Source organism: Phaethon aethereus, assembly GCF_964289735.1.
Source record: "Phaethon aethereus genome assembly, chromosome: 5".
Taxonomy (NCBI): domain Eukaryota; kingdom Metazoa; phylum Chordata; class Aves; order Phaethontiformes; family Phaethontidae; genus Phaethon; species Phaethon aethereus.
Window position 1 is genome coordinate 4,818,796 of NC_138579.1, and position 11,690 is coordinate 4,830,485.

General features: G+C 43.7%; 1 protein-coding gene across 1 annotated transcript; it reads right to left on the reverse strand.

The window, feature by feature from the left end:
• Window positions 1-2,644: 2,644 nt before the first annotated feature.
• Window positions 2,645-10,833, reverse strand: CNIH1 (cornichon family member 1; the record flags this gene model as incomplete). The annotated part of the gene is made up of 5 exons (XM_081999809.1): window positions 2,645-2,672; window positions 3,498-3,641; window positions 4,578-4,690; window positions 7,970-8,038; window positions 10,753-10,833. 5 exons carry the CDS (start codon window positions 10,831-10,833, stop codon window positions 2,645-2,647), a joined length of 435 nt encoding a protein of 144 aa, XP_081855935.1.
• Window positions 10,834-11,690: the final 857 nt, after the last annotated feature.

Consider the following 11,690-nt stretch of genomic DNA (forward strand, 5'->3'; position numbering starts at 1 on the left):
CGCATCACCGTTCCACAGCTGGACGGGGTGGGGGGTGGAAGCAGTATCAGTTTGAGTCAGTAAATCCTGCATTGTTTATTTGGGTGTGTAACTTAGATCAGCCCAAGTACCAAAGGAAAAAGAGATGTTTTTAGAAGGCCAAGGAGAGCTAGGGACTATGAGTAAGTCTCACTTCCATAACAGATTAATAAATATACAAACATACAAAGAGTTAATTAGTTTTGCTTACACAGGCTGAAGTCATATCTTACAGCAGTCTCTGAAGGAGCTAAGCAGCAGGAAAATAATGATCCAAAAGGAACAATATTCAGGAGTTCCAAGAAAGCCTTGCAAAAATTCCTTTGCTAAAAGCTCAAAGTTAGTGTTGCACAAGGAAGGAAATCCTCTTGTCAACTAACAACTGATCAAAAGGGAGGGTAGAATAGGAATAAAAACTTTTTGGTGAGGAGGGGCTTCTTGCAAAGCTTTGCACAGGAAACAAGGGCTGTGAGATAAAGCCTGCAACTGTTGTGAATGTTTTGGGACATTCAGGAAAAAAAAAAACCAAACATTTTGTAATGCTGAATGCTTGAGCAATGATGGCATGTGACATTAAGCATCAATAAACGCAAAAAAGAAACACATAAGAAAAACTATTTTATATACATAGTAATAAACCATCAGATTAGGAAAGAAGATTTGGAGTTATCACAGCCTGAATTCTCATACCCCAAGTGCACTAGGAAAAGAGAGGAATTTGGTAGCAGAGAGCAAGCAACTGCCACTCTAAATCCCCCAGGCACCCAAATCTTGTGTGATGGCAATAGTTCTGGTCTCCTCCAGCTTAGAAAAGGAAAACTTGCAGAGGAGAAAGGATAATCACAAAGCCACAGAAGGACTTCAAATCAAGAAGAGATTAAGACTTCTCCGCTTTGAAAGATGACATGATGGAGGTCTATTCAATTGTGTCCAGCATAAATAAGGTGGAAAGGGGAAAATTTTCAATATACCTCAAAAAATAAGAGCTTAGAGGCACCACATAAAGTCTGGCAGAACTTTTAAACAAGTATTTTTTACATACTGAGTAATTCCACTGCAGAACTCACTGTCTCAGGGTATCTTCCACACACAGTTATAAAAGTGCTCAACAACTGAATTAATGGAAGAAAAGCTATTCAAGGGCCGTTTACAATGCCAAACCTCTAGCTCAGGAAATCTGTAACAGGTAGGTTTTCCAAACACTTTTTCCTACTATTCAGGAAGAGATATTCAATACCTGCCCTGTGGAATATTGTTTTTTCCCCCTCAATCGTTGCCACTGCCCACTGTCCAACACACCAGTATCAGAGTACCTGGATTTCTGGTCTAAGCCAGCACAGCCATGCGTATGACTTCTATTGCGTCTAACACCCAAGACACCCAAAGTGAACAAATAAACAGTTTATACAAAAATGTTTTACTAGAACTCAAGAAACTATTCATTATTCTCCAGCACAGGTAAATGAAAAAGATTCCTAATTATTACTCCTAAATTAAGCAGCTGTTCGCAGTCATAATTTACAATGCAGTATTACCAGTTCAGCTGAAACATCTTCCCCCTGGCCCATCTACTATTTAGCTGCACACCCAGGAAAAAAAGAAAAGCAGGAAACCAGAGCTTCCCTTTTCCAGCCATAACTTGATTCAGTGTTCTATTTTTAAAAGGTAATGAAATTAACCATCATAAAGCAAATGAATACAGCAAGTATCTGTTCAATTTAAAAACACAACAAGGCACCAGGTAAAAGTAAGTGTTTCTGAATTGGAGGTTTTTTTAAATTACTATTATTGCACCAAGGAACAGTAGGGCAGTTTCACAATCTCGCTTTCTGCTTTGAAAAGGTCTGTAGCATTACTCAAACTCGAGTATTTTCATCACAGGACTTGATAAATGTTGTAGGTTTGTCCATTTGTTAATAAAATAGCACAGACATTAAGAAAAAAATCATCACTTAAATTCACTCCTTCATGGACAATTCAACTTCTCCTATCACAATGACATATGCTTGAGATTAAAGCAAGCCTAACGTTCGTGACAATACAGAAGTCTCTGAACCATGCATATACAGGGAAAGATTAACCAGATAGAAAATAAAATAAACAAAAACAGAACTCCTATTTTTGCAGTTGTGTCCATGAATTCGTCTCTTAAGATCAACGTCACCTACAGGTAAAACACACAGAGCACTTCCAGTCCTTCCCAAGTGTTTGGCAGCTACAGCTGATGAGTTAAAGAGTGGGATACACAAGTCCAAATGAGCCACTACAAAGCCCAGCCTAAAGAAAATCCCTAGTGTACTAAGGCTAGTCAGTAATGAATACCTACTTGAAGAGTATGGCTGTTCCTTATGGAGTGCAAAGTCAAAACTTGCCAAAACCCAGTAATCTTTACATAAATTTACATGTAATTCTTTAATTTCAGTGTCCCAGTAAAATATAAGAAAACAGTCTTTCCACAAGTATAAAATGTGGAAATATTTTAAAAATAGGGGAGTCATTGTTTTCTAATGCAAATGCGATCATCAGATTCCGTATTTAATCTTGGTCAGAGGTTCTCATTGTAAAGAATCCATGGTTTGTGGCTTTTGCATGCATTTAACTGGAACAAAGCTTGCTGAATGTCTTCTTAAGAGCTCACCAGAACATAAATCATGCTGAAAAATAAAACAAAAATATTAAGATGCAGCATTTTTTCATTAGCGTTATACATTTAATATACAGTCATGTATTCTAAGGAACAAATCTGCATCTACATGGATCGTGACTGAAGATTTTACACAAAGCACACAAGAAAGGCATTATAAAGCAGGACATGAACTGATGCAACAACCAGTCATCACCACATCAAGTGACATTACAACAGGGAACCCTGTATAAACATGGTGCCAACGTGTTAAAAGCCTAAACTATTCCAGATGTGTTTTAAGCGGTGCATCATGCCGAGAGGAAGGAGGACTGCATGCCGCCTCCCGTGTCACGCCGCCCAGAACAGATGTGAACACCAAGCAGCCAGTTGGCTTTTGCTTTGAAGGAAGAATTGGGGGGCAGAACCAGGCAGTGGCACTGACTTTTGTGCCTCCAACCCCTTTTCACTCTTGGAATGACTCTTCTACCTTTGACTTCAACAAAAATCACATTTACATCAAAATACCTACTTTAAAAATATTACTGTTCCAGCTCCTTAACGAAAATACTGGGCGGGTTTATTATGCTATGCTTAAAAGAAGAGAAGCTTGGAGCTTTCAAGTCTCCAATCATGGTATACAGATTCGAAAATGGTAATTCCGACCAAATTAAGACTTGTGTTTTAATCAAGAATAAATAGTGACTGTGGATTCTTTTTCAGGAAAGTTGGCACTATGTATGTTCCTATGTACAAAATTTGCCTTCTGCACTGAAGCCCCATTTAAAAAAAAAAAAAAAAATCAGACTGAGGATTAGATGGGAGACAAGAGGAAAAAAAACCAAAAAAAACTTACCCATATAGGTAGTAAAAAAATGATAGAAGGTAGAATGCTAATTTGCACCATCCTTCTTTCTGGCAATAGGCTAAAATATCAGCATTCATGATGGTTGTAGGATCATACAGACCAGGACCACTCATCACAGGTCTACTCATGTACCTAAAAGCGATGCACAGTTAGTTTTGCGGTGACGGTGATGGGAAACATTGGTTTCTGCCCCCCACCCACCAAGTAACACCAGACCGAGACAAGGAATCACACCCCTTACAGCAAACTCCAGCAGCTCCACGTAGGAGACGGTGAACTGCAAGAGCAATATGAAGCTCTGAACTAAACGTGCCTATGGAAGAGCTTTCACAGACGGTGCCGCGACAGCTCACCTCGGTCTTAAACCACGCTGAACTCTGGCACACCAGAAGGAAATAGGACAAATTTATGAATAAATGAAAAACAGGATTCCTTATTGAAAGGGTTGGAAAAGCTGGAGACCAATGTAAAACACTACCTCATTAATAAAACGTGTGCTAGCTGCCATGCTGAAGGAATACTCATAGGGGTCAATGCAAAGCGATCCTGAAATCGTAGTTTACCACAGGCTACTGGCAAAAGGAACAGCCCTACATCCACCCCTCTGACTCCTCCTCACGCCAGGACCAGCGCAGATACAGCCACCCAGTGAAAGCTGTTTTGCTGGGTTACGTTTCGGCCAGACCAGCTCCCTCCTGCGGCAATCTGCACAGGACTAACGCCAGCACAAGGAGAGGTGGTGCCCATGTCTTAGCAGCAGGAGGAAAGCAGGATTGCTGCTTTTACTGCCAATCCACACTGCCAATCTGTGGTGTTACTACACCTTTGACACGTCAGTTACCTTTAACGCACACACAACACAACTCGATTCTTGCATAGCGCAAGAGAATAACAAATTAAAGTGACAGAGAAAGCAAAGTGATGGTTCTTATTTTAGCCATGACATAAACTTTCTCAACATCATATCTTTATTTGCCAAAGACACAGAACACTTAACAGGAAGCACTGCAATGGGAGAATGAGTAACAAGTAACATAAGCACAGAGATACCGGACTCGTCAATATTACCTCCAAATATGATAAGCCAACAAAGGCATATTGAGACCCAGTGTGAGCCACTCTGCTGCACAGAGAAACATAACACAGAAGAATGCATGGATGAGGTACTCTGGAAGTACAAGCTGGAAGAGAAAAACATGAGTTAGAAGTTTCGATTACTCAGAGCAAAATGTGTAGTGTTTAATCTATTTTGGGAAGTAAGCTATTGTTTAAAAAAATATTATTAAAAAGCAACACTAACAAGAACAAGACTGGAGAAAGTGAAAACGGCAACCAGCAGTACATGCCTTGCTGTTTTCACATGATATTCATGAACCAAGAAGAAAAATGTATAAAATTAAATGCTGAGATTGATCCATTTTTTTATTGCTTCTATTAAATTACGGGCGCTGTTTACAGATTCCACGCTTTATACGTGACCTTCAATAACAGATCATCAAGATATTTCTGTTCATGCAACAGAGAAATATCAGTAGGAAACATGCTCCATGTAACAGTTTATAGGCAAAAAGATGTTTTGTGTTTTCCTGTTTTACAACTTTGTTCTGGTATTCACACATACCTGTTTTTTCAAATGCAAGCTATTGCCAAAATGTAGTATCCTAGACAAAGCTTTATCACACCAAATCAGCAGCAACGTTACGCACATCAGTCTGCACAGAGATGAGCGCTGTGCTGCCCACGGTGCGGGAGGGAGCGACAGCAGCTGTGCACGTACAGTTTAGGGCGTATTAGCCAGCTTCGTTTTCCTTCACAAGTACCTAACAGGCATGCTTTAGAGCATCATGCTTTACAGCAGAAGCCCACAGAGCTAATTATCAGTTACTATGAAATCACAGAAAGCGTGAAATGCCAGGTAGTATTAGTGTTATTAACAGGAGTAATATGGAGAGATACATAGATTAAATGCATGCAAAGAGCCAGCAAAAATCTCACAACCACCACAAGAGTAAAATTTTCTAAAACAAGTCATCCCAAAGTGATATAATTTACTCCATTATCACACAATTCAGAAAGAAGCAAGTCTCTAAGCTTTTCACTTCTCAGCTCAGGGCCACTAAAACATTTCCTTGTGAAAAATATTCCATTTCTACCTAAAGATTTAAATTGTCAAAGTATATGTGCACACGTGCCTGTGCACGCATACATGCACGCAAACACACTCTGCCCTTCTTTTTTTGTGTGATATGACTAACATTGCATAGGATGACTACACTGAAGCTTCAGTGTTTAATAATTTTTTTTCCATTCTCTCTAAGCAGGCGCTTTTAAATCCCCAAAATATCTTCCTAGAAATCTAAAAACTACCAACAGACATTCTCACCACCTACTTTGCTACAATGTTCTGCTTCTCCAAATGAAGAATATCAAACAAAGCAAACTTGCATCAACAAAAATAAGCTGTCATACATGAAATGTTTCAAGTAAATATTTTTACCCAGATCCTTCTTTGTATACTTACCATTTACAACTTGGCAATTATTTATATTAGAACAACAACAACCACCACCCTATCCAAAACATAATGCATTTGGCTGCCTGCTGAGACAGATTTACCAGATCTGAAAATCTGCAGTTTATTCAACTACGCATCTCAAAACACATTTTTCTTTATCTTGTTTATGATATGCTATTCCCACACCACAATACCTGTCTCTTTCAAATCTACCACATTTTATCTTCCCTGGCTGTCCTAAAATAATATTCTATATCATATTCTACCATGATATTTATTACAGAAGCGAGGGAGGAAGAAATGTCATTGCTGAGAAGAGATGCGACTATAACAGGAGCAGGGAAGAGAAGGCATCAACAGAGTACTAAGCAGTTACTATTTTGGGCTAATCTCTCTACTGAGGTGTCTCAGTTCCTACCAGGATTTTTGATTCTTTGTACAGGCAAACAACACTTTCAGTGTGTTTGTCCAGCATTGTTTACCAGCTCCCTTCAAGCGTTTGGATCTTAACTTCACTTTTAGTGGCCAATCTACTTTCACAAGAACAGCAAATATTAAGTTACTTACTACTTTCAATTCACAAAGCTAGCATATCAATAAGCACTACATGCATGTGGGTTAACAGAAGGTTAATATTTGCGTTAAACATGCTGGCTACACTACTTCAAAGGTCACGATAAGATCAAAATGCATAAACATAATGAGAATTTGCCTTCCCCCATACTGTAGCAGAAATGACTGTAAAACAGACCAAGCAAGGGAAACTGTTAGATGCACAGCTGTCCGAGCAGCAAACCTCACTCTCTGCGATGCAATCCTCTGCCTACCACTTCTCCTCCTGTTCTCATGCCGTAACACTCACTGTCAATTTATGGGCCATATGTCTACCATGCGTTTCTCCTCACCCCCCGCTACTTTAAATTCATTTTTCATCTGCATCATTTACTTACTTCTCAAAACACCATGAAGTGTTTTGAAGTCCAGGCCACACAGCTGTGCTGCCCCTACATTCTACCTCAGCCCGGGCACACCAAGCCAAAGTAAAAACCATGAGAGATGCAGAAAAAAAACCCTGCTGTATCAAACTATATGCTCTTTAACAAGCATCCCTTTTATTACTGGCCTGTTACAAATGCAAGCAAATAGTTTGTCTTAAAGTCTTGTCACAAACCAAGAAGTGTCAGAGTTGCATCCAAGAGAGGACACCAAGATACAGCCCTGATCCTGGAACATAAAACAAAGAGGCGAAGAGAATGCCTATCACTTTATGCCCACCTAACTCCTCAAACACAATCAGAATTTACTTGGTCAATACTTAAAAAACAACTAGTCTCCTATAATCTCAGGGTTCAGTAAATCTCGCTTGAGAAGTACTATTTATTTCTACCTGAAGTTACTCCAGCTAATCGAAAGGACATATATAACAGGCATGTAACAGTTTTCCCCACTTCACTGGGTAAGCAAGCAAAATTGTTTTGCACAAAATATGGAAATTCATGAAGTTGTATCAACCCCAACAAACGAATAACGAGCAGATGAACAGGCACACTAAACAAAAGAGCTTAATAGTATTACAAATGTTCCTAACAAAATGAAAGTGGCATTAAAAACATTAAACTGAAAAGCAGTACACACCTTTAATGCAATTTTGACTCTTTTAATCTTTTTGACCTTTTCAACTGTCTTTGTGCCGAAAATGTAGAAAGCAGATTGAAAGAATGTTAGTACGACAGCTGACAAGATCACCAGCAGATTAATAACAGTCAGAATATTCAACTTGAAAGTAAAGAATCAGACAAAGAATTTTCCTTAGAACTTCTATCAAACAGCTAGGTTTTGTCAACCCAGATGCAGTTCTACTGCCTAGTTTGATTATATCAAGATAACACCCCAAAAAAAGCACTTTACATATATTTATTTAAAAAATGTTTAGCATGCTACTTACAGGATTGAGTGTATTACATTGGTCTATGGGATTCTTGTAATCCGTCTTCAGTTCGTCAAATGCTATAATCTAGAAAAAAAAAAAAAAGGGAAACAGTTGCAATTCTTCAGTGCAGGAGCAACAATCCATTTTATCCATGAAAAGTAACATTTTGGAACAGAGCCTTAATGTCCAAGTGCTGCCATCCATTTCAGGAACATTAATTTCTCCTGAGGAAGTTCTAATGTCATTAAACATCCAGATAAGACCTGCTCATGGGCAGGGGGGTTGGATGAGATGACCTTTAAAGGTCCCTTCCGACCCAACTTCTATGATTCTGAGATGCGTTTCAAAGCGGTTATACAAACAAGAAAGCAGATACTTCAGGCATTCACAGACCCCTGCCTCTGCCCACTCTGCCATTTTACCTCCCCACCAGTGAGGGATTTCCAAGTGCCCTTTCAGCAGCTTTCAACCCCGCTCACTGTGCACAGACACCGTCTCTGCGCTGACCGCAAACGCCCCAAATGACTCTCCCAGTTGCCAGCAGGAACCTGACACAAGATTCATTAATGAAGAAAAAGCAATAGCAATCTTAAAAGCAGCCACGTTTTGTCTCATTACTCTCAAAGTAAATGCTGACCCCGCATACATCTCCAAAATGTGCATCCATTAAAAAACATGTATACTTGACCTTTTCGTGGTAAAAAACAGACAAAGATGCAGCATGAAATACAACAAAAGCCACTTCTACAGAACAAATGTTATGCTAAACATTAAAAAAGTCTTAAGACAGACCAACTTATTATCAGTATGAGATTCATCTATATTTAGTATAAGCCCCAATATGGTTACAGGACAAGGCCAGTATTAGAAGAGAACAATTTTTGTTAAGGATAATTAGAAAGCTTGAAACAGCACCAAGAACAACATCCTCCACATGTCCTCTCACAGAGCAGTATCTCACAGATGATCCAAGGTAGGTTCCTATTTGGCTAGCTCTCCCTGTGTTAGGCTCCAGACAAAAAACTCTCCAAAAAATCATAACACTTTAAAAAAAATCCCAAAATCTAAGTCTCAATATAAAGCATGAAAATAATGCAACTTAACTCATTACTTCTGTTAAATAAGCAGCCAAACTGACTTCAGACTAAACCACTTTCAACTACTATTTTAAAAAGGCAGCACTCATTTAAAATACTGTTTCATGACATGGATAACTCTCCTACCAGCACTTGAAAAATTGATTTTATTCACAAGCAAGCACTTCCAGATTTCCACCTCTTCAATACAACAGCAAAGGTGAGGGCCAGGGTCCTGCACCTGGGTCGGGGCAGTCCCCGGTATCAATCCAGGCTGGGGGAGGAAGGGATGGAGGGTAGCCCTGCCCAGAAGGACGTGGGGGTACTGGTGGATGAAAAGCTGGACATGAGCCAGCAATGTGCGCTCGCAGCCCAGAAGCCAACCGTGTCCTGGGCTGCACCCAAAGCTGCGTGGCCAGCAGGGCAAGGGAGGGGATCCTGCCCCTCTGCCCCGCTCTGGGGAGGCCCCTCTGCAGTGCTGCATCTGGCTCTGGAATCCTCGGCACAGGAGAGACATGGACCTGCTGGAGCGGGGCCAGAGGAGACCCCAGCAATGCTCCAAGGGATGGAACAGCTCTGCTGGGAGGACAGGCTGGGAGAGATGGGGGGTTCAGCCTGGAGAAGAGAAGGGTCCGGGGAGACCTTGTTGCAGCCTGACAGGACTTAAAGGGGGCTTAGGAGAAAGATCGGGACAGATATTTTAGCAGGGCCTGTAGTAATAGGACAAGGGGTAACAGTTTTAAACTAAAAGAGGGCAAATTTAGACTAAATCTAAGGAAGAAATTTTTCACAGTGAGGGTGATGAAACCCTGGCCCAGGTTGTCCAGAGAGGTGGTAGATGCCCCATCCCTGGCAACATTCCAGCTCAGGTTGGATGGGGCTCTGAGCCACCTGATCAAGTTGAAGACAAGATGGCCTTTAAAGGTCCCTTCTGATCCAAACCCTCCTGTGACTCTATTCTATGCTTCCATGACCAGATGTGATGCCTCAGCCTCCACTGCAGCTCTGCGTGGCCGGGCTGTGCCTGGGGAAGCGGCACGGCACTTCACCAGGTGAGCCGCTTCGGAGATGCCGCTGGGTACCCCACCAGCCTCCAGGCAGAACGGAGACGATCCCAGGAGCTTCCAGCCCCCACGCAGCGGGCTATCACCCTTTGGGGGTTTCCCACGGGAGACCCCCGCAACACATCTTGCCCGAATCAGGCCCGTCCCGCCGCCCTGCCCCGGCCCCGGTTTCACAGTCGGTTTCACCCGCTTCCGAATGCGGCGTCGGCTTCCCCCGCCCCACACCCCGGTGCTTGTCTCGCTTCCCTTCTGCCAGCGGTCTCTGTGCCACCCGCAGCGGGCCGCCGTGAGGCACCCCGCGCCTCGGCGCCGGTGGTCGGTCCTTAAACTGCCCCGGCACCGACACAAAGAGCGGGACAACGCGTCCCGCCGCAACCGCCGGCGATCAGGGCCGCCGCTTCTGGCGGCGGGCGGACGGACACCTCCCGGTCCCGGCCTGCGCGGCCTCCGCAGGTCAGGGAGCGCCCAGGGCCTGCACCCGCGGAGCACCGGCGGCTCCCTGGGAAAGGGCCGCAGCGGCAGCAGCCGCTCTCAGCGCAGCCCGGCAGCCGTCCCCTCAGCCCGGGCGGCGGGGAGGGGGATGACGCGGAACACCCGCCTCTCTAGGCCGCGCGGGAGGGACGGCGCCAAGGACCCCCCCTTCCCGCCCCACACTCACATGCCAGATGGCGAAGAAGATGAGGGCGGCGGTAAGCAGCAGCGCCAGCATGTAGCAGAAGGCGGCGAAGGTGAAGGCCATGGCGGCGGGGCCGGGCGAGCCGCGGCGGAGCCCGGAGCGGCGCGGTGGATGCCGGGCGCGATCATTCACCGCCGGGCCGGGTCGGGCCGCGCCCGCCGCCGCGCAGCCGCAGTAGTACCCGAGGCGGGCGCCCCCTGCCGGGGCCCGCCGGCAGCGCCGCGAGGGCGCGGGGCGCCATTTCCTCGGCGGTGGGTTTGCGTTCCCGCTCGTGTCGCTACGTGGCGCGAAACGCGTCGCGAACGCCGTGGGGACCTGCAGGGCGTGAGGACTGCGGCGTGCAAATATACATCCGCAACGCCACGGAACGCAAGAGCAAGGAAACGGGGGGTAAAAATCAACCTGAAAGTGGAATTTGACCTAAACATGTTTTTCGGGTTAAAATGTGGGAAACCGGGCCTGCGATCACAATAAATGTAGTGCCAGCTCGGAGGGGGTGACCTGGTAAGTGAGAGCTACGTCTGGAGAAAAGGGAGATGGCAAATGTCTCTTGGCAAGAAATCGTCGAGAAGGGTGCGCTGTGTGTGCCCCGGAGGAGGGGGGTAACAAATGTCTACAGCCACAAATCGATACAGTTTGGGGCTTGCTTGAAGGAAGCAGCAAGAAAACAAGTTTGAGGAGGACATCACATATTTTCCTTCCACATGGTCATATAAAAGTCATTTTCAGTTTTAAGCGGTGGTACCTTGCAATAAAGGAAAGTCTGGGTAGTTATTTCCGCAATCATTTTCTCCAGACAAGCATTGTTAAGTAAGGATTTCTGTAAAAATAAGAGTTGCCAAGTAGTAAATAGTATTTTCCAGTGATATCTGCCAGAAAGCTTTACACACAAAATTAACTGTCACAATGAGAGATGAGCA